Source organism: Ovis canadensis, chromosome 13, assembly GCF_042477335.2.
Source record: "Ovis canadensis isolate MfBH-ARS-UI-01 breed Bighorn chromosome 13, ARS-UI_OviCan_v2, whole genome shotgun sequence".
Taxonomy (NCBI): domain Eukaryota; kingdom Metazoa; phylum Chordata; class Mammalia; order Artiodactyla; family Bovidae; genus Ovis; species Ovis canadensis.
The window spans coordinates 41,394,808-41,418,411 of NC_091257.1; the positions used below are offsets into that span (position 1 = coordinate 41,394,808).

The 23,604-nt window shown below is 42.7% G+C and overlaps 1 protein-coding gene across 1 annotated transcript in view; it reads left to right on the forward strand.

Annotated features, from left to right (window-relative positions):
- Positions 1-12,310, forward strand: part of GAD2 (glutamate decarboxylase 2) — a 60,780-nt gene extending 48,470 nt beyond the window's left edge. Inside the window, exons 13-16 of the mRNA XM_069548855.1 lie at positions 1,513-1,662; positions 9,001-9,108; positions 9,647-9,736; positions 12,137-12,310. Coding sequence (XP_069404956.1) covers positions 1,513-1,662; positions 9,001-9,108; positions 9,647-9,736; positions 12,137-12,310 — 522 coding nt within the window. The remainder of the gene's footprint in view (positions 1-1,512; positions 1,663-9,000; positions 9,109-9,646; positions 9,737-12,136) is intronic.
- The last annotated feature ends 11,294 nt before the right edge of the window (positions 12,311-23,604 follow it).

The following is a 23,604-nucleotide window of genomic DNA, read 5'->3' on the forward strand; positions in this document are numbered from 1 at the left end:
GTAGATAACCAAAGCGTCAAAGACTTCCTGTGGCTCGTGACAAATTGCAGTGTGGTAAGGAGGCTGACGATGCTGTTTTAGTCAGAGAACATGATTCATTCACTGGTCTTTGAAATAGTTCAATCACTTTGCCACCCATTTTCCATAGTTAGCTTGCGGTGCCAGGGTAAATTAATGGTCACTGACAACGAAACTTTCCACTGTAACTACCATAAGCAAGTGAGCATGAAAACACAGTGCCCAAACTCTAATCCCTCTTGAGAGAGGAGCATGACATCTGAAAGATTCACTATTTTGGAGACCTCAGAGTACCAATGTCTTTATTTTTTAGATTTTAGCATCTTAAGATAATAGCAATGAATTGTACTGGGTTTCCCACGTGACTCACTGATAAAGAATCTTGCTGCCAAGCAGGTAATGGAGGTTCCACCCCTGGGTCAGGAAGATCCCCTGAAAGAGGAAATGGCAACCCACTCCAGTATTCTTGCCTGGGAAATCCCATGGACAGAGGAGCCTGACAGGCTACAGTCCATGGGATTGCAAAGAGTTGGATATGACTTAACAACTAAACCACCACCACCACAATGAACTGTCCTAAAAACTGTGATTTCCATAAAGAACTCAAACCCTTACAGCTAAATGATAAAGTACTTGAACTCAATATGAATGAAACAGTAGGAGAATCACACTAATGATAATTTATAAAACCAAAGAGTTTTCAAAATAGTTTGATTAAGCAAAACCAGAACATCAGGACATCCTCCCAATGAACATTATACTCTGACTGTGATTTAAAAAAAAAAATTTTAAAAAGCCTTCTTACTGAAATTCACCTGAGCTGGATTTACATCCCAACTGTTCCATTTCTAGGTAAAAGCTACAGAGCAGCTTACATAAAGTTTTTGACGTTCAGTCTCATCTGTAAGATTGGAATTGTTAATAACCAGCCACAATAAAGGGTATTGTGAAGCTTAAGCAGAAATAATCAACAAATTGAAAAAAAAAAAGATGAATTCCTTCTCTTAAGAAGGAGAGTAAAAGTATAAATATGCCCTGATGTTAACCTCTGGTAATAGCTGACCCTAAGCCATTCTTTCCCATAGAACTGACCTATCGCAACAGTCTATCCTGCTCAGATACTTGTCTCACTTTTTTTTCTCATTTAATTCTTACTGTTTTCTTTCTTCAGGATATTCAGCTCCTCTTTCTTATATATTTCTGTTAATAATTTCCAGCACAAGGTAAACCCAATAGAACACATTATAAAGTCAGTAGAGAGTTTCCTAAGGGCTTCCCTGGTGATTCAGATGGTAAAAAATCTGCCTGCAATGCAGGAGACCTGGGTCAGGAAGATCCCCTGGAGGAGGGCATGGCAACCCACTCCAGTATTCTTGCCTGGAGAATCCCAATGGACAGAGGAGCCTGGCTGGCTGCAGTCCATGGGGTCACAAAGAGTCAGACATGACTGAGCAACTAAGCACAGGGTTTCGTAGCTTTTCTCTTCTCTTCTAGGGATTGATGCAGAGTTGCAACCAGATGCATGCCTCCTACCTCTTCCAACAAGATAAACACTATGACCTGTCCTATGACACTGGAGACAAGGCCTTGCAGTGCGGACGCCACGTTGATGTTTTTAAACTCTGGCTAATGTGGAGGGCAAAGGTGAGCACCCCAGAATTGGCTGAATGGCAACTAAAAACAGACGCTGTATCTGGTGACCCTTGTTAGGACATGTCAAAAATTAACTTCCAAATAGAAAATTACTTACTCAAGACTAAGTTTCCTGAATCCTAGATCTAGTAATCTGCATTCTACATGAGCAGAAATATAAGAAATCTGTTGTGTGTTTGTTGTTTTTTGTTAAAGCCAAATTGCTTCTAATGCTCATTTATCTAAAAAACCAATCCATGTTGCTTTATACAGCAGACTCTCTGGATTCCTAAGAGCTGTTTCACTGCCGTTCTTGTCCCAACTCTTGGTTTTTACCCAGTGATTGATCATTTGGGTAGGTTAAATGTAGACTATTTGTTTGGAGAACAAAAAAGAAAAGGAAAAAATCAGCATGATAGCTTGTTTTTGTCATTTCGTAGAGTAACCTCTAGTTATAAAGCTTTTTTCAAAGACCCTGGAACTTCCTAGTGACCTCCTTTAGTTTGGTTTCTCTATTTGCCTCAGAATTTAACTGTGGATGATCACGCCTCTCTCAGACATGGAACTCTGTAACCAATGTTGTATGCTACTGGCTGGACCTGATTATAGCTTCCAAGAGCACACATGTGTGGCTAAATGTAAGCAGGCTGGGAAGGTCAACGATTTTATTTTTCACTTTGACCAGATTTCTAACTTAAATGTCACAGCTTGGTGACTTTCCACCTGGTTTCATTTATCTCCCACAGGAGGCAATGGCTAGAGCCAGTGAGGACATGCTGGAAAAACCCAACTGCTAGGAAAGCCCAACTGTTAAGAGTATGTGCGGGAAACATGACGAAGGGAGAGATGAGAGGGAAGCTGGTGAGACCTAGGTCCAGTGTGTTTGGGAAATGGTCCACAAATTTGACTCTCAGCTTCCTTTCCTTTAATATTTAGTTATTTTATATATTTATTTAGACTGTGGTAGGACTTTATTTCTGTGCATGGGCCTTCTCTAGTTGCAGTGGGCAGGGACTGTTCCCTAGCTGCAGTGGGCAGGGACTGTTCTCGAGCTGCAGTGGGCAGGGACTGTTCTCTAGCTGCAGTGAGCAGGGACTGTTCTCTAGTTGCAGCGCACAGCCTTCTCATTGTGATGGCTTCTCTTATTGCAGAGCACGGACTTTAGGGCTCATGGACTTCAGTAGTCGCACTGCACACAGGCTTAGTTGCCCTGAAGCATGTGGGATCTTCCCCGACCATGGATAGAACCCGTGTCCTGTGGACTAGCAGGTGGATTCTTAACCACTGGACCCCCAGGGACATTCGGCTCTCAGATTTCTACATATCTTACACAAAGAGGTGACAGGGTCAGCCTCATAGAAACAAGCAAATGACTTGGTCAGCTGGATGAGACCACAGAATGGCTCCTTCGTCAGGTCTATAGAAAGAGCTATGGACCAGGTCCACAGTACCCAGTCCATATGCTGGTGTTTGAGCAAACTGAATTTCCTTAAACAGTTCAAATGGGCGGATGGCTAAAAAGAAAAAGAGGGGACTTAGCAGTGAAACAGTGGACATCTATTGAGTAAGCCAAAAAGTTCATTCAGGCTTTTCTATAACATCTGATGGAAAAATTCAAACTAACTTTTTGACCAACTTAATATTGTATGGAATCTTCTTTAAACCCATCCTGGAAAAAGGCAGTTTAACTAGAAAGATGGTCTTGCTTAATGTGCAAAAATTCTTAGCTGGTTTCCAGGGGTGGCTGGACTGACTACATGGTCTTCCAGCAAACCTCCATCATGTTATTTGGCCTGATTGAGTTTTCTTTAAGTATTGCTAAGTACAAGACAGCCACCTGGAGTGAGGCCCAGGGTGACTTATTGCCCCATAAAGGTGTGTGACGAGTGGGCTCAAAGCCCTTGATCTGGGCAGGGGACTCCTTCCTCTTTTGAAAGTTGAGCACCTGACAAGGACAGGTATCTGGTCCCCACTGCCCAAGTCAAGACTCACTCTGTTGGCAATGACACTTTCATTTGGCAGTAATAAATCCATCAAGAATGTAGACTTATTGGTATACTCTCAGGCTGTTTTCAGATGAGCAGGCGTTTCATTTCCTTGATTGGTGGGAATGATCAAATGACAGAGGTAAACATCAGCTAAGAAGTTGAGGAAAGCTTGGTCTCTAAATATTGTTCAGTGTCCCTCTCCCTCTTTTTGTCTCTTGTTCCCCTGGTGTTTTTATTAAGATCATGATCATTAGCTATATTTACACAAAAATGTATCTGACATGGTTCATCGGATCCTGCTGCTGCTTTTCCATCGGAAGCCTCCCTGCCAGCTTGGTGCAGCCAGCTGGTTCTCAGAGAAATCACGTGGAAGACATCAGGTGTGAACTCAAGAGCAGGACCAGTGAAGCTTGAAATAAAGACAGAGGATCCAGTTTCTAAAGGGCTGAGATAGAGGCACCAGAAGAGGGGATAAAAAGAGAGAGAGAGAGAGAAGTCACAGTGACTTTGTAACTTACAGACACATATGTTTCGCATTGAAAATTAGTTTATCATCATCCAGAATTTAAAATAGTTTCATTAGTTCTTGTACATCATCTTTGTGTGAAGGAATAATTCATTTTCTAACATTCATGTGTAAGATGTGAACAGAAATGAAGACATGTGGATAACTCTTTATAATTAATGAAAGTCAACATATTGTTTCTGTGTAAAATACAGAAAGAGACTATAGTAAAGAACTTCAAAAAAGAACTTGAATTACTTAGAGGATAGGGACACCTATTTTTTAAATTCCTTACACAAAGCCTTAAGTATCTAGACATCTAAATGACAAAAACATCCATTTGGTTTTCAACTTAAAGTTGCGTTTTTTTAAAAAAGGAAATGATAACAGCTATTAAAGTAATAATCACAGTCCTACAACCCAGATCAAGGGTAAGCACCCTCTGATATGCCTAACCCTGTCATAACGCCAGGCAGGGCAGGAGAAGTCACTCTCCCTAAGAAGAACTATGAGAGTTGACCATGTCATTCTGTTTTGCATTTGCAAAAACAATAATAAAGAGGAAGAGAAGGAATGTGACATTAATCTGCAAACCCTCTGTTATCCGATACACCTGGAGAAGACAATGTTCCAGTGAATCCACATTTTCTCCTTAGTAAGATAAACCATGGGAATATAGTAATCTAAGTATAAATTCCTATTCTTTCACCTGTTAATAACAAATGGAGCTAAATGCACTGAAGACAATTGTCGTATTAAATCCAAGACAACTTGATTGGAGCAAATTAATGCAAAAAAAAAAAAAATTGAGCCTCCTGATGTGGAATGCTAGAAGGTACTCTGGATGGTGACATGATTTGTAAGCTTTTCACTGGCAAAGACACTGTGTCTGTCCTCAACTCTGTTCTTATTGGGTAAACCTTTTATTTTATTAGAGAATCCTAGAACGTATTTTTCATCTTGACAGATTACCTCTGTTAAAACTCTGTGTAGATAGAAAAAAAGAAAAAAATCTTAAAAGGAGTCCCTTTTTTTAGGCCTCCAGTGATGGCTTAATATGTAACTGCTGAATTTTTACTGTAAATCTTGATGTTTGTATGTGATTATGCAGATTGGCAGATTTTCTTATAGTTTTCTGATTGACCTCCATAATGAAAGTGTAGATAACCGTGGGACTGGCAAATAGCTGAGGGAAAAAAGAAACCAGGAGAAACTATTAAAGGGAAATGGATGTCTGGCCCTCCTTACTGAGTGGGTGAATGTTCCCTTTCTCTCTAAAATATTAATTTTTTTCATAAGTGGCTACTGAGCATCTGTTGCTGAATGAGATCAGGGGCTACAGTTTCCAGGCAGGAAAGAGAAATTCACCAATGACCATCATAAAAGACAGAGCACCAATTGACAGATTGGGATTGACATACTATTATATATAAAATAGATAACTAATAAGAACCTACTGTACAGCCCAGTACTCAATTCTCTGTAATGGCCTATATAGAAAAAGAATCTTAAAAATGAAAATGGATATATGTATAACTAATAAGAACCTACTGTACAGCACAGTGCTCAATTCTCTGTAATGGCCTCTATAGGAAAAGAATCTTAAAAATGAAAGTGGATATATGTATATGTATAACCAATGACTCTGTGGTGAAGAATCTGCCTGCCACTTCGGAAGACCTGGATTCAATCTTTCAGTCAGGAAGATCCCCTGGAGAAGGGAATGGCTACCCATTCCAGTATTCTGGCCTGGGAAATCCCAATAACAGAGGAGCCTGGTGGGCTATGGAGTCACAAGAGAATCTGACACAACTTAGCAAGTAAACAACAACACACTACTGAGTCACTTTGCTGTACACCTGAAATTAACACAGCATTATAAATCAACTAAACGCCAATAAGGGCTTCCCTGGTGGCTCAGATGGTAAAGAATCTGCCTGCAATGCGGGAGACCTGGGTTCGATCCCTGGGTTGGGATGATCCCCTGGAGGAAGGCATGGCAACCCCCTCCAGTATTCCTGCCTACAGAATCCCCATGGACAGAGGAGCCTCATGGGGTTGCAAAGTTGGACATGACTGAGTGACTAAGCACAGCGTAGTACATACTCCAATAAACATTTTTTTAAAAAATAGAACACAACTGGTTATAAAAGAAACACAGACACACCTTGAAGAGTTAAAGCATGGAGAGCTCAGTCCTCATTTGAGAGCCAAAAATAATTGATCAAGAACTGACCTTTGAGATTGCTTGTGAACAGGATGGATAGGATAAGTAAGACCTCGACCAGCAGGGCTGGTAGAAAGGACATCCCAGGAAGATGGTCAGGCAGGGGCTGAAGGGCATATGCTGAGCTAGTGGAGCATCTCAATTGACTGAAGAAGAATTAGGATGTTACCATTCAGATGAGAAGTAAGAGGGCCTGAGTGGGTCCATCCAAACCCATTATGAGTGTGTAAGGATGAGGGATAAGAAAAAACATCTTTCTCCTGAACCTCCTTCAACGTAGCCCCGAAACTGGGAACCTGCTGTCCACCCAGAAGTGGTCATCTGAGCTTTTAGCTTCTTTCCCAGTGATTTGGGTCATGGAGAGGCCTTGCCTGATAAGGATTTGTAGATGCCTTTATCATTCTCACAGGAAGAGCTGTGTGGTCTGTAATGGTTCAGCAAGCATTTGATATTAATATAATGAATTTCAGAGAATCTCCTAAAAACCTACAAAACCTTGAAAATAAAATATGGATCTTATCTCATGAACACCTAATTTGAAAGGAGGAACCCCAGACTTATACAGGCACATCAGAGTCCCCTGATGTGTCAGCCTTCATCTCAGTGGGGCAGATGGATTACTCCTGAGCTTAGCCAGAGTGGAGTCCCAGACTAGCAGGGCTAGAGAACTCCCATCCTGTCTTTGGTAACCCCACTCCCTTTATGGTACAATCACACTCATTTTCAGAGCATTCATTTCACCTTGCTCACACTCATTTTCAGAGCATTCATTTCACCTCGCTATGTCTCTGTGTGGGAAATAGTACAGGCACCATCATTCCCATGTGACCAGAAAAGTTAGCCAAGGCCATATGGCTGGACAGGGTCAGAGTCATACTGGTTCTGAACAGATCCTGGATCAGGTCCCTGCAAGTTGAAATCCAATGCTAGCCTGGTCCCAAGGATACAGTTTGGCTAACAGTAAACTCCCCTCCCTCTTACTTAATGTACATCCCAACTGGATGCAAACTGCCAGCTTGGTCCAAACCAATGGTAAATCTTTGGCACCCACAAACTCTTTGGGTGCACGGGTGATGGCCTGGATGTCCAGGCATCAGGTGGACACTTGGAGTCACAGGAATCAGTCAGCAAGGGTGGCAGTCCCTAAAGAAATGGATTTCTGAACGCATCAGTTCTCTTTAATGCAGCTTACTCTTAAAAATGTGTTTCCGATGCTACAAGTCATCGTTCTGCTAGATCCCCCTTTTAGATGAGATGATGAGACTGTGTGTTAACAGGAAAGTGGGCCCATCTTATCTCCGTTATTACTTCCTCTGGATTCCAGGTTGGATTAATCACTGGTAGGTCTGTTCTCAGAGTTCCTGGGACGAGCATTCGCTGTTTCTCTAAGCTTTCCTGTAGAACTCCACACATACCAGTGGAGTTAGGAGTAAAGCCATGTGAAAAGTAATTCCCTGGTGCTGGAGTCCCCGCCTCCAGGATCTGATGCCTGGTGATCTGAGGTGGAGCTGATGTAATAATAACAGAAATAAAGTGCACAGTAAATGTAATGTGCCTGAATCATCCTGAAGCCTTCTCCCCACCCCTGCTCTGTGGAAAATTGTCTTTCACAAAACCAGTTCTTGGTGCCAAAAATGTTGGGGACTGCTGCCCTAGTGTATTCCATTGTCAGTGAAATCATTGTAATCCAAGGCTGTTGTGTTGTTTTTCATAAGTCCAGATCCTGGGTTTCCAACAGCTGGAAAGTAAAAGGCCTCTGTGATAATGTTCACCCATTACAGACACAGGAGTCATTTATCCCCAAGTGTTAGTCACTCAGTCATGTCCGACTCTTTGAGACCCTATGGTCTATAGCCCACCAGGCTCCTCTGTCCAGGGAATTTTTCAGGCAAGAATACTGAAGTGGGTAACCATTCCCTTCTCCAGGGGATCTTCCCGACTCTGGGATCAAATCTGGGCCTCCCTTGTTGCAGGCAGATTCTTTACCACCTGAGCCACCAGGGAAGCCCCATTTATCCCCAAAGGGGAAATCTAATAAGCTTTGCAAAATGGCAGGCTAATAGAGCATCTGTGTGCCTCTCAAGAGTCAGTGATTCTTTTGTCCAGCACATATTCATTGAGCACCTACCCTATTTGTTCTATAATGGGTGAACAAAAGTGGGATCTGGAAACGGCAAATTCACCTGATGGGCAGGGACTCAGCAGACATCCTGGAGGGGGAGGGGTGGTCTCTGATGCTGCCTTTTATCTGCAGGAAAAGAATAGCCAGCCCTCCTGTCATTAATGACTTCCATAATTACTCCTCTGAGTGGCAGTTGTAAAATTTCCCCTCGAGTAATCAAAATAATTGGCTGGGGAATAGAGGCTCTGAAAGAAAAGGATTCTGCTGTGGAGAGCTGTAATGACATGAAAGGGAACAGGGGCATCTGATGTGGACAGCATGAAAGGAGGAATAATTGTCAGAAAAGCCTCTACACACATGGTCTTGTGTAAGCAAAGTGCTGGCGCAGAGCAGAGGCCAAAGGGCCCGGAAGACCACCAGTGTCCAGAGAGATGCATCCCCCCATCTCACCTGAGAGCTTGCCATCTTTCTCAGCTTGACTGCTAAGCTCTCTTCTTCTCTCACGTAGGGGACCGCAGGATTTGAAGCACATATTGATAAGTGTTTGGAGCTGGCGGAGTATTTATACAATATCATCAAAAACCGAGAAGGTTATGAAATGGTGTTTGATGGAAAGGTATGTATTCTGATTTCTATAGTGCCCCGCCCCCCGCCCAAGTTTAGTCCATTCTAACTCTTTGTGGTTTTTAAAAATATTTTATTTATGTATTTATTTGGCTGCACCAGGTCTTAGTTGCAGCATGTGGGATCTAGTCCCCTAACCAGGGATTGAACCTGGGACCCCTGCACTGGGAGCGCAAAGTCTTAGAAACTGGACCACCAGGGAAGTCCCCATTTCAACTCTTCTCAGTGATATTTTTTGAAGTTAAGAATGTACTGTCCAAGTAAGTGAGCCCATGACAAAGGAGAAGCAGTGGGGAGGGGGTAACCATTTAGAACGGAAGTGTAAATCCAACTGTCTCTCTCACACACACAAATATTGTATAATGGTGTGAAAGTCAGGCAGTTCAAAGGTGATTAGAGGTTTAAAAGTAGGATTGTATCTAGAAGCTGCAGAACAGATTTGAAATTTGGAAATTTCGAATTTTCAAATTCTTGAAATGTTCAAACTTGCCTGTTTGAGCTGAGCATGAATTTTACCCTCCTCTTCACAGCCTCAGCACACCAACGTCTGCTTCTGGTACGTACCTCCGAGCCTGCGTGTCCTGGACAACGATGAAGAGAGACTGAGCCGCCTCTCCAAGGTAAGGACTCACGCTCCTCTGACTTGGACCTCAGCCTGTATAACGGGCCTGTCGTGTTCCCATCATCCTTGACAGAAGTGCATGTCTTTAGGGAACATCTATCTTCAGCCATGGTCACAGGTCCTCTGCCCTCTGTGGCTTCCTGCTGAGCCAGGACACACACAACTGGTCTGTCCAGACTTTTAACAACTCGACTGCCTCTGTGTTCTGAGAGCATGTTTATGAGGGCTGAACATAAGCACTAGGTCATACCTTTCCTGACTTCACAACTCAGCGGGAATCTGCTGAAATTGCTGAGCTGCCAAGAGAAACTGGTGCTCAATTACAATGTGGAAGAGACTCCAGGCCTCAGAAATGCATAGAAAATAAAACTGCTGCTGATCCTCTTGAGGAGCCATGTTGATTGTTCACACTGAGTACTTTGAGGATTAAAACCTCATTGCAAACCAGTGGTCACATAAGTCTTGATATTCAAAAGTCACATGAATCTATCCTTCATGTAAGACAAATACAACTGTGATAGAGGGCATGGTTCCCATACTGAACTGGGTTACTGACTATAAAGATCTGGCCTAAGCCCAAAGCTTCCCTGATATCTACATCCCTGGTTACGTATTTGCAGCCAGGAACTGAAAAGATCAATGTTATATTTACAAACTCCAGTGGTAAAATATATGGACAGGTCCTGCGTATAGCTGGACATAATTCAAAATGTATGCCTCATCCTGGGAGCTGTTCCTCTCAGGACACTCTTTACAGTCAATAAGGACTCAGGGACCCCTCCATGTGCAGACAGTGCCGTGCTGATAAAGGAGCTGAAAGACCCCTCCCTTGCCCTCCAGGAGCTTACGGTTGGGTACAAAGATGAAGTATATTTTCACATAAGTGAGGGGATGATAGGAATTAGAATATAGACAGACTCTGTGGCTAAGGATCATGTACTTACAACTTAGAGAAAATGTGCTAGTGGATTACAGAAGTCAGCAAAGGCTTCCTCATGGGTGTAGGACTGTTGCGGAGCCTTGGAATCTTTGTAGGATGCAAACTGGAAGAGAAGGGATTCTAAGCAAACAGAACACATGTGACATGGTGAGACTGAGGATGATGTGAAGGGATAAAAATATGTGCAGTACATCCAAGGGATATGGAATAAGGAGGTCTTGTTAGAGTTGCAGATTCATTTGGGTGAGCCCTGGGAGCTGAGTCCTCAGAACTGGAGACAAAAAGGCATTTGTGCTGAACTAAAGCATTTAGATCCCCTGGAGAAGGAAATGGCAACCCACTCCAGTATTCTTGCCCAGAAAATTCCATGGATGGAGGAGCCTGGTGAGCTACAGTCCATGGGGTCGCAAAGAGTCGGACACAACTGAGCGACTTCACTCGCTCACATTTTATCTTAATTTCATACACAATAGAGGACCAAGGGCTGTAATTATCCATCGGGCATAAATGTGGTGAAATCTTGTCTGTGATTCAACTCCATAATGTTAAATCTTTGTGGGTGCAGCTTTTTGCCTCAGCTGATTCTTCATCACTATTAGGAAATATATTTCAAATCATCTTATGAACTGAGGAATCTAAAATGAAATTATACAAATGAACTTATTTACAAAACAGATACAGACTTACAGATTTAGAGAAAGAACCTGTGGTTGCCAGGGGGAAAGATGGGGGATAGGATAGTTAGGGAGTTTGGGATGGACAGGTACACACTGCTGTATTTAAAATGGATAATCAACAACTGCATAGCACAGAGAACTCTACTCAATGTTAAGTGGCAGCCTGGATGGAAGGGAAGTTTTGGGGAGAATGGATATATGTGTCCGTGTGGCTGAGTCCCTTTGCTGTCCATCTCAAACTATCACAACATTGTTAATCAGCTATATTCTAATGTAAAACAAAAAGTGTTTTTTCAAACTAGGAAGCTTTAGGATCTCAAGAATGAAAATTGCTTTAAGATCTCACAAATCTGCTTATTTTCACACATCACTTGATAGTGGTATCCAGTCTCTGAATTTTGTCTTACTTCCAATGTTTTTATATTTACTGAAGGATTAAAAAGTCCCCCAAATGTTGTATTGCTAAACTTTTTATGCTTGGAACCACCATCAGATTCTTCCTGTTGTCACCAAATACTAAGTAGAAAGTCAAAGATAAGATGTCAAGCTCCTGATAGCCCACCACTGATTATTCCTTTCAGCACCTTTGAGATCTTGGATTTATTAAACTGTTCTAGCCCTCTGTTCTCATAAAAAGTGTGAGCAGTTCCTTTAAGGGAAAACAGGTATGGTTCTGGTTGTTTAGTTAAAGACTCAAAATGCTACTTGGCACTGGATTCTTTGATAATAGGAAGAATCCCTGGGAGAAGCAGTCATCGCAGTGGTCTCATCTCTCCCGCAGGTGGCTCCCGTGATTAAAGCCAGGATGATGGAGCATGGGACCACGATGGTGAGCTACCAGCCCTTGGGCGACAAGGTCAACTTCTTCCGCATGGTCATCTCAAACCCCGCAGCAACTCACCAAGACATTGACTTCCTGATTGAAGAAATAGAACGCCTTGGACAAGATTTATAATAACCTAGCTCACTAAGCTGTTTCAATTCTCTAGGTAGACAATTAAGTTGTCACAAACCATGTAAATGTATTTGTAGTTTGTTCCAAAGTAAATCTATTTCTATATTGTGGTGTCAGAGTAGAGTACAGTTTAAAAATCAAAAACTAACAAACATTATTCCTTTTAAAAATCGTTTCTTAAGTTTAGAACACCTCTGTAATAATTAGTGACAAAAGGCTGTGTTCTAATCAATAAGGAAAAGCTTACAATTGTTATAAATATTTCCCTTACTTTTAATAGAGCGTGCAAATCAAACTTTATTTTCAAGTCAGAGTAGTAGGATTGAATAGTGCCAAATTGCCCCTGAATCATAAAAGGTTCTCTGGGGTACAGTGAAAAGGATAAAGTAAATATAAAATATATGTTGACAATTAAAAAAAAAAAAACTCTTGCCTTTTTCATAGTATTAGAAAAAAATTTCTAATTTACCTATAGTAACATATCAAGTGTATTTAAATACGTATAATTTTACAAAAGGAAAATATATATATTAAAAAAATCCTATTTTGTAACATATAGATTTTTATTTTATATGGGTTATACAAACTGCAGGGGCAGATATAAAAACTAAGCCAGATTTTTTTTTTCTTTCTTTGAATGGAGGCACAACTAAACACTTAGCAAAGTTATTTTGGAACATAGGGCCCACAAAATTCTTTAACAGTATGACGCCTTCTTTCTGTTCAGGCTCTTACAAAACAAACACAAAAGAATACTGCATTTCTTTAAAAAGCGACTGGTCAGCTCGACAGTGCGATTCTTCCCTTTTCGGTTTTTCGCCCATTGGACCTTAGCAGACCTGCACTGTAGGCCTGACGACTGAGCTTCATCTTAGACTAATGAGGGTAATCGTCTCTATTCTTATTTCCCTTCAGCCTGTTCTAAACAGAAGGTGAATGCTGGTTCTTGCGCTGTCTTCCAGACAGTATTCTCTTATGAAGTCATTTGGATTCCTTAGAGAAAAGAAAGTCTAATCAGCCAGAGCAAAGAGGAATGAGACACACTCCCGATGTGGCAAGCCCAGAAAATCACACTTGGCCTTCAGTGTCTCTGTGAGAATAGTGACGTCATCCTGGAGGCCACATCGCCTGTCCAGGGAGGAGTCATTTTCTCCCAGGTCATTGCTTATTCCGATTCCCTCCCATTCCGGCCCACAGAAGTCCTTCCTGCTGAGTTCCCCATCTCTGGGATCCCAAGTAATTAATTTCTGCTCCATGAGAGGTTATGAGGAAATGAGGTCCTCACCCAAGATTTTTTTTTTTTAGATTTATGTATTTATTTGGCCGTGCCAGGTCTTAGTCGTGGCACACGTGATCTTTAGTTGCGGCATGTGAACTCTTAGTTGCGGCATGCGGGGTCTAGTTCCCTGACCAGGGATCGAACCTGAGCCCTCTGCCTTAGGAGCCTGGAGTTTTAACCATTGGACCACCAGGGAAGTCCCATTACCCAGGATTTTGAGATAGCATCTTAAGACCCTTCTTCTATCTTCTGTGTCCCATTAAGATCAAAGTGACTGGAATATAGAGAGGACATATGCTCCATAGAATTCAAGATAATATTCTAAAAGCATCCTTCTGCCCCTGCAAACCTGATGGAGAGATAGGAGCTAATGAGAGCTCTCATAGGTATTTATGTGGGACAGACTGTCAGATTCCAAGTGCTAACAGAGAACTATATATGTCCTGCATATATATCCACATATACGCAGACTGTGGATGCACATTTAGGAGCATTCATCCTTTCTGTATGGACCACTCAGATCTGTGATCAGGAAGACTGCAGGTATATGAGGGAGGGAAGAGGACTCCATCCTTCATCCTGTAGCAAAGCCCTCTCACTTGACCATAGGATCCAACCACCTGCAAGCTTCATGAGCTTGCCCGTACATCTCTCCCCTAAGTTGGATACAGAAACATTGATACTTGAGATGCACGTGACTTTGGTCCCTCGAATCCAGAGGAACCTGGCTGGCTACAGTCCATAGGGTTGCACAGAGTCAGACACGACTGAGGCAACTTAGCATGCATGCATGCATGCATGATGATTAGAAGAAAACCCTATGCCCCAGAATTTTATGAAGGAGTAAGCCTCTCCTTCTAGGCTCTGTCTAATGGCCAAGCATTCTAGAATTTGGCTGTTGAGAATAAGCACACAGCTGCCCAGCTATCATGAGTCTCAGGCCCAAAGGACCCATCTCAGAGGCAGAGATGCTAGTTATCAAACTCACCATCCTGCCTGGAGGATGGAACCCAATGTCCTGATTTGGACAGACCCCTCTCTACTCCAAGAGGCTTCTACCTAGGGGGTCCAGAATCCCCAGCAGAATTGACTGCTTTTTCACTTGATAGTACAACTGAACTTAAAAGGGAACATTTGTGCCTGTGTTTGAAATTCCAGGAAAGAGTTTTTATCAATAGATCATTCCCCAACACCGTGTCCTTTCCAGGTTCTTTCCCAAGTTTGCTGCGAGCCTTGCTCCATTCTCTGCAGTGAAATGCTACCAACCATAACCCAGGGAAGGAGGTAAATAAAAGCCTGATAGATCCCAGTAGTTTAAACGTTCTTTAAAGTAGGTTTGCAATCTGCTCAAGTGGAAGGGAAGTAGGGAAGAAAGGAGCGAAGGAAGGAAGGGAGATTGTTTTAACTTTAGCGCAATTCCCAGTGCCAAAGGCCTTTATGTGGGACCATTCTTTTACATGGGGTCGCAAAGAGTCAGGCACGACTGAGTGACTGAACATATTAGAAAACTTGGGTTTTAGCTTTAATCACATTTGACATGGCCATTTTCATTTAGACAGCAATATTGCATTTCTTATTTTTAAATACTTGAAAAAAAAAAGTGTGGTATGTCTTCATCAGAGACACATAAATGGTATTGACTTCCTGGACTGTGTCAAGGACATGAGGAAAGAAAAGGAAGTTAATCCTGTGTGTAACTGTGTTGCCTTTAATATACTGCTAGTACTGTCTCGTCCCCTCAGATTGGGGTTGTGCACTTTAGATCTGAATTTGCAGTGTTGCAAGTCAACATGTGTTGCTGTAGAAGCTTATACAACATATTATTGATGTGTCTATTCCTGTGTGCTGGCCGTATCGATATTCCGAGAAGCACGCTTGCCTCCGTGCCATACTTTCTCTGCTACACGGTAAGCCCTCCACCTCAGCCCTCACAGGGAGTGCCCTTGGCTCCGCTTGCTCCTGAGAAGTCTCCTTTGAGAATTGTGTGATTTCACACCATGCAAAGGGAATGCAACTTCAGTGTTTCTGAGAACAAGAGACCAATAAGGAGGGTCACCAGCAGCCAACCTCACAGGTACTGTCCCTGCTAGCATCATTTGGAGTAGATGCTACTCCTCAGAATATGGACCAGGAAAGCACGCGTGTAAATATAGCAGCAGAACAGGGAACCCAGGAACCTAGCAGTGGGTATCATCTTGCACGCGCCCCCTGTTTTCAAAAGCTAAGTGCACATGCTGTGTATTGATTAGTTACCTATGCTGAAATACTGTTCCCCATTGGTGTTTCTGAAAGATATTGACACTTCCTCAGCATCGCTCCATTACTAAAGACAGAAAACACTAATAAAAAAAGAACTATAAACATGTGACAACCTGATCCTCTTACCAAATATGAACTTGTGTATGATCAAAGTATTTTATGTGTTGTCTCTCTAAATCCAAATAAATGTGTACATGTGGACATATCTCAGACTTTGCATGCTTGGTTCTGGCTTTGCCATGTTGAGGGGCTCATTTCCAATGACTTAGCCTGCATAAAAGGTCTTTCCATTGTCACAGAGCTCAGAGCATCTTTGGGTCTTCTTTGGGGAAAAAAAGCTCTTACTTCTGTAGTTGCTTCTCAAGGATACTTTTTTCACTACCCTGGTTTCTCCTTCACTCAGATCCAATTTTTTTTTTTTAAGTATTTTATTATGGAAAATTTCATGTACATACAGAAGTGGAGAAAATAAGTGTAATGACTTCCCGTGAAGGTTACAAGCAGCTTCAGAAATTACTAATTCAGAGCCTGGTACAAAAAAAACCTGAACAAATTTTTGGCCAGCACCAGCATGACAAGGATATTTGTTGAACACTCTTGAGTACAAGTCTTCCCCAGTGGCACAGTGGTAAAGAATCCACCTTTAATGCAGGAGATGTGGGTTTGATCCCTCCTGGGTCAGGAAGATCCCCTGGTTGAGGGCATGGTAATCCACTCTAGTATTCTTGTCTGGAGAATCACATGGACAGAGGAGCTTGGTGGGCTACAGGCCATGGGGTTGCAAAGAGTCATATGAATGAAGCCACTGAGAACACACACACTTGGAAACAAAGTGCTATGCGAACTGCTAACATTTTATTTAACCCACATAAACACCTGGTGCAGATTATAGTTTAATAACATCCATGAAGATGTGAACAGGAACAGATTGTTCCCAGCCCAGGAGAATAATGGGAACCCGGGCAGCAATGTCAGGTGTTCCTGTTGATTTGGCTCTTGTCTGTTGGTTCCCCTATAAGCAGTACTGAAATTATCCAGAAACTTCATCTCTTATAGCCTCCCTCCATATGTTTGCTTGAAGTACTATCTCTTCACTCCAGGCTAATACCTTTAAGGGCATCTCAAGCCCATAGAGCAACCTGAGCTTGATAAGGCAAATCAGGATACACTCTACCACTGACACCCTGCTCACACACAGGCTTGCATGAGTGCTGAGTCACTTCAGTCATTTCTGACTCTTCGCAACCCTATGGACAGTAGCCTGCCAAGCTCCTCTGTCCATGGGATTCTCCAGGGAAAACTACTCAAGTGGGTTGCCATGCCCTCCTCCAGGAGATCCTCCCAACTGAGGGATCAAACCCAAGTCTCATGTCTCCTTCATTGGCAGGCGGGTTCTATACCACTAGTGCCACTTGGGAAACCTCACACAAAGGCTTAGAGACCTGCAAATACTCTGAAAGATCATTCATCCAGAGTGTTGCAAACCTCTGGCCTGCGGACCCAGGAAGAAGGAAGATGTCTCTACTATGGGGTACAAAAGAAGTTCAGGATGAAGACGGGGTTTTACACAGTTGAAGTCAATCTCCCATCTCAGGTTTTGCCCCTGGCGCATTTCATTGTTGCTTTCCTTCATCCATGCTCTAACGTTTCTAAAATGATAAGAGAAGGAGTTAGCAACTCTGTTAACTTGCATTTCTTTTCCCCTATAAATCAAAAATCTCAGAACCAGTAATGCCATGAGAACTTTTGGATTCTCCCTGCCCTCAAACTCCATTTCAGGGCACTTAGCTTTTAATGAACACTACTTAAATTGACTGGGATGTTTGTAAGTCAGACTGTAAGCTTTGAAAGACTACAGGTAGTGAAGCAGTCTACATGTTTCGAGAAGCTACAGATTCCCCAATAATATTTTCATTTTCAAATCCACATACCTCCCAACTCCTGTTGGCATTGAACTCCTCCCTTAGAACCTAAGATCTTTCATGATGTTTCAAATAAACAACAATGAAAAAAACCCATCAAAATTAGTCTTTGATAGAGTAGAAGTTGTGACTTTGAAATATCAAAACCATCTCTTCATTTCATTCTGTCGACTTCAGAAGAGAGAGTTATCGGCTTTTTCATGTTCTAGGTGTTGCCCAGGCTCCAGTGATTAGAACAGCCAATTCTTTTTTTACTTCACAGAATGTTTCCTGGTCCACGATTTAAACAAATGTACACATCCGACACCATTTGCCACCGCATGGAAACTGACAATTCTCAGCAACATGTATCAAAATGTTCATTTAGGAAAAACACCTGGTTTAACATCTGTCCTTGTTTATGCAAAGGAAATTTTTATTGGAAATGACTTAATAAACTCAGTTCTTTTCTTGCCAACCTAGTCAGTTCTTAGTGGAAGTCTGCAGCAGGGAATAGGGGGGGAAACGAATACAGAGAGAGAAGCATGAAGCTCTTATTACTATTGTAAGCTCTTCATCCCAAAAAGACATCACAGTTGGTTTTTTTTTTCCCCTTGGTCTTCCATGAGTTGCAATTAACAAATATCTACATCACTGGTATATGTATTTTAAGACTAAATGACAAAAGAGATTTGTTTTGATGATAAAAACAATATTACCCCAATGTAGATGAAATTTCTTAAAAGATGTTCCCATTCCCATACCTCCCCTGATATTTCTTTCATCTGTAACAGTAAGAGATTCCAGTTCCCATGCCTACCCAAACAGTATTAAAATTACCTGCCCAGTGTTTACGATGAAACTACCACAGGTGTTAATTACGGAAGCAGAGGGGTCCCAAGGAAGTTTCTTCTTGTCCTTGACATCCAATGAGGCTCTGAGTCCCATTAACTTCCTTCCCAGACACTACCAAGGCCAGATAAACACATATTTGATTTAGTAGGTATGATGAGCCCTTGCAAGCACCATAGTATCAAGGAAGAGGTGGCCTAGAAGGCTGGATTTGTGGTGGCCTGTGAGCTCCCACCAGGAGACAGATGATCTTGCATGCTCACATTTTCATTCGCGCAACAAGGCGGCTCCTAGAGACATTGCAGGGCCTCAGATGCCAACTTGGCTACTGAACAACTCTGAGCAAATCCTGGCCCTGAGCAAATCCCTGCACCTCTCTGAGCCTCAGTTCTTCATCTGAACATCGAGGACAAAAAGAACACTTACCTCCCGGGACGATAGCGAAGATTCAGAGAAGAGAGCCCAGTGCCTAGAACATCATGAATGGTCAGTGTGTGTTCATTATACTTGGATTCTGGGCTGCTGCCTGTAAGGACTGGGCTCTCAAGGCAACGTCTTCTTCCTACTTCGTCCACCTAGAGTCGATCATCCTGAACACAACGAGGATGTGGCAGCAGCAACTCCCTGGAGAAGGCCATCCTGTGAGTCATCCCTGTGGACTGCAGATGGCCTCCATCAAGGACTCAGCCTTCACTTCGGCAGAGACAAGAGACCCAGAAGGGCTGGCCAGGATAGCTGAAGAGAAGAAAGAGCAAGAGGAAGTAAGTTATCTCTACCAGGATAAATAACCTAGTACCTGTTTGAACCCGTTTGCTCAGAGAGCATCCTTGCCTCAGACAAGCACCCAAGAGAATTAGAGAGATGACATGGATCAGCAGTTTTGCCTTCACTGGAAAGTGCCAACACAGTCAAGTCCAGTCAAGTCACAGTCAAGGCACAGTCAAGCTTCTATTTACATAAGGAGAATGACTCACTGGCCACACACCAAGAGAAGGAAGAGTGACTTGGTCTTCCTAAGCCATCAAAGAGTTTCCAACATCTCAAAAAGCAAGTAGCAAAGAACCATTAAAAGATCTTACATTGAAGGTCACTCCTGCCCAGGATCGCTGGTCCTGGAGCACGTGCACAGGAAAACACACGTAAACACAAAGTGGGGATTCCCCACTTCTGAAAAAAAGTAATTAAAAGCTTCCTACAGTTGCCAAGGAAAAGACATTCAAGAGGAGTTTTAATTTACTGAAATGTGATAACTTTGTGGATTCCAAGAGAACTTAACTACACAAACTCAAGAAAAGGAGAGATTCCTAGAGTTTCTTTCAATTCAGATTTTGGTTGGTCCAAAGAAAAACTTGCTGCCAAATCTTTTGCCTTCTCTTTATTTATTGTGAATTGAAGCAGAGTTGCTTTACAATGTTGTGTTAGTTTCTGCTGTACGACAAAATAAATCAGCTATGTGTACACACGTGTCCCCTCCCTCTTGGACCTCCTTCCTATCCCCTCATCCCACCCCTCTAGGTCAGCATGGAGCCCTGAGCTGAGCTCCCTGTATAACAACTTCCCACCAGTTATCTGTTTTGTGCCTGGCAGTGTATATGCGTCACTTCTCATCTCTTGGTTCATCCCCCCTCCTCTCTCTTCCCCCACGGCCACATGTCCATTCTCTAAGTGTCTGTCTTGATTCCTGCCCTGCAAATAGGTTCATCAGTACCATTTATCTAGACTCCACATATATGGGTTAATATATGATACTTTTTTTTCCTCTTTCTGACTTTCTTCACTCTGCCCAGCAGTCTCTGGGTTCATCCACATCACTACCAATGACCCAGTTCCATTCCGTGGCTGAGTAATATTTCATTGCATGTATGAACCACCTCTTCTTTATCCATTTATCTGTTGATGGATATCCAGGCTGCTTCCATGTCCTTGGACTTCTCTTTATTTCCTTATGAGTCTGTTTTAGGATTGTGGAGATCAAGAGGGTAAAGAAGAGGATTTTCTTTAGTATTCATTTTTATTTAAATAATTGCAGGAATTTCCTGGTGGTTCAGTGGTTAGGATTCTGGGCTATCACTGCCAAGGGCCTGAGTTTGATCCCTGGTTGGGGACCTAAGATCCTGCAAGCCTCCCAGGCATGGTCCTCCCCCTCCCCCAATTTTTTTTGCATAAGGTTTCTGTTCCCTCTGAATTGTTGAGATGTTATTCTAGGGGGAGAGACTATCCCTCACTGTGCATCTCCACAGCTGGCTGAGCTCAGGCTGGTGTGTGTTCAGGAAAGAGCAGATGGCTCCCATTATTCCTCAGCAGCCAAGGGAAAAAGAAAGCATTCCCCTCGTGCTGTGTATGCGCTTGTTAAATTTGCAAAAACAAAGCATCTGTTCACTTCACTTTTTTGAAAGGGTGGATGGAGTTTCAGGTAAAATATCTCTTTGGATTGAACCAGTCACAGTTAGGCATGGGTGGGAAATTCGATTCTGGTATTGACTAATTCTCTCTGTTCCTATCACAATGAGCTCTAATAATTTATTTTGAGATGATTTAATCTAGGAGTAAATCTATTGTATGAAGGTCTCCAACCCACTGACACCATTAATCTGATAATTACAGCAAAGCTCAGTGAAGAAATCCCTGGATGGAGCAATGGGCCAGGCCTGGCTGAATTCTTTGTCTCTGATGCACCCTGACTCTGAAGCAGATATTCCAAAATGCCACCAGCCCCTCTCAGTCTTCTTGACTAATGACAGAATTCCCTATTCCTCGATAATATCTTGTCTTTTCACTTGATAAATTCTGAAAGTTTTTTCCTCATCTGTAAAATTGAGTTAGTGATACTTATTGCAGGGGATGGAAAGAATTCAGTGAGAAAATATATGTAAAGCCCTTGGTGATAGGAAGCGGCCAGGCCAGCAGCTGCTCTCTTCTATCCCCGACTGTGCCGTGACCAAATTCTTCCTGTGTGTTAGAATCATCTCCTGATGGAAATTTCATGGGCAAGTCAACCTGATCCACATATTCATTATAAATCTGATTGTTTGCTATCCTGGGTGGCTCTTTGTATAAACTAAGGTATTTTGTGTGTGGTAAAAGTCACATAATATAAAATACACTGTTTTAATAATATTTAACTGTACGTTTTGCCTGCCAATGCAGGAGATGTAAGAGTTGCGGATTCGATCCCTGCGTTGGGCAGATCCCCTGGAGGAGGGCATAGTAACCCACTTCAGGATCTTGCCTGGAGTATCCCATGGTAAGAGGAGCCTGGAGGGCTCCAGTCTATAGGGTTGAAAACAGTCAGACACGACTGAAGTGACTTAGCGTGCATGCATGCAACTGTACATTTTAGTGGCACTAAGTACATTCACACTTTTGTGCAACTCTCACTATCATCCATCTCCTGAATTTTTCACCTTCCTAAACTGAAACTTTGTCCCCATTAAACACTTAAGACCCCATTCCACCCTCCCAACCCCTGGCCCCTGGCATCAACCAATGATATACTTTCTGACTCTTGAATTTGACTGTTTTAGTATCTTGTATTTGTCTGCATCTATTGTATATTGGTGAAAGTGAATTGATAAAGGTGAAGCAGGAGAGTGACAAGGCTGGCTTAAAACTCAACATTCAAATAACTAAGATCATGGCATTTGGCCCCATCACTGCAGGGCAAATAGATGGGGAAACAATGGAAACAGTGACAGACTTTATTTTCTTGGGCTCCAAAATCACTGCAGATGGTGACTGCAGCCATGGAATTAAAAGATGCTTGCTCCTTGGAAAAAAAGCTACAACCAACCTAGACAGTGTATTAAAAAGCAGAGACATTACTTTGCCAACAAAGGTTTGTATAGTCAAAGCTATTATTTTTCCAGTAGTCATGTGTGGATGTGTGAGAGCTGGACCAAAAAGAAGGCTGATTGTTGAGGAAATAGTGGTTTTGAACTGTGGTGTTTGATGGAGAAGGCTCTTGAGATTGCCTTGGACTGCAAGGAGATCAAACCAATCCATCCTAAAGGAGATCAATCCTGAATATTCATTGGAAGGACTGATGCTGAAGCTGAAACTCCAATACCTTGGCCACCTGATTCGAAGAGCTGACTCATTAGAAAAGGCCCTGATGCTGGGAAAGATTGAAGGCTGGAGGAGAAGGGGAAGACAGAGGATGAGATGGTTAGATGGCAGCATTGACTCAATGCGCATGAGTTTGAGCAATCTCCGGGAGATGGTGAAGGACGAGGAAGCCTGGCATGCTGCAGTCCATGGGGTAGCAAAGAGTTGGGCACAATTGAGCGACTGAACAACAAAAACTGTATATTGGAATGCTTCTTTAAGGTTCACTTGATATGTGTCCTACAGATTATGCCATTTTTCTTTTCCCCTGTGAACCTACTAAGGGGTTTTCAATTTTGAATTTCTTTGTTTAAACAACCATCCACTGACACCAGGCACTTTTGCAAAGAGAGCCAGGAGTTGGTTGAAGCACCTGGAAGCAGGTTTCACTCCAGTAAACTCATTTATAAGGACCTTATTGGATTCGGCTTAGAGCGGGGCCCACCAGGGGCACAGCAGATAATCACCTATTAGCAGCAGCCGCCTGAGACAGAGGTCCCCAGGCTGGCAGATGCCACCGCGGCTGCCTGTGCTGCAAAGCGGAGACTCACGGGAGCATGGGTGACCTAGGCAAGCAAGAGACAGAATCAGTGAGGCTGCATCTCTCACATCCTGCGAAGCTTAGGAAGAGCCTCCTTTTGCCTTCATTGGCTGCAGGCACCAGAGAGAGGAAGCCACCCCCTCCCTCCAACGGCAACAGTCACCTGCCAACTGGTTTCCCTACTTTTACATACTGAATTGTCCCTTTCCAGTAAATACATCAATGTCTACAGATTTTCTTCTGTGTTTGGGTTTCCCTCTTTTCTATTGTTGTTATTTAGTCGTTAAGTGGAGCCCAACTCTTTTGTGACTGCACGGATGGCTGCCGGGCGCCTCTGTCCATGGGATTATCTAGGCAA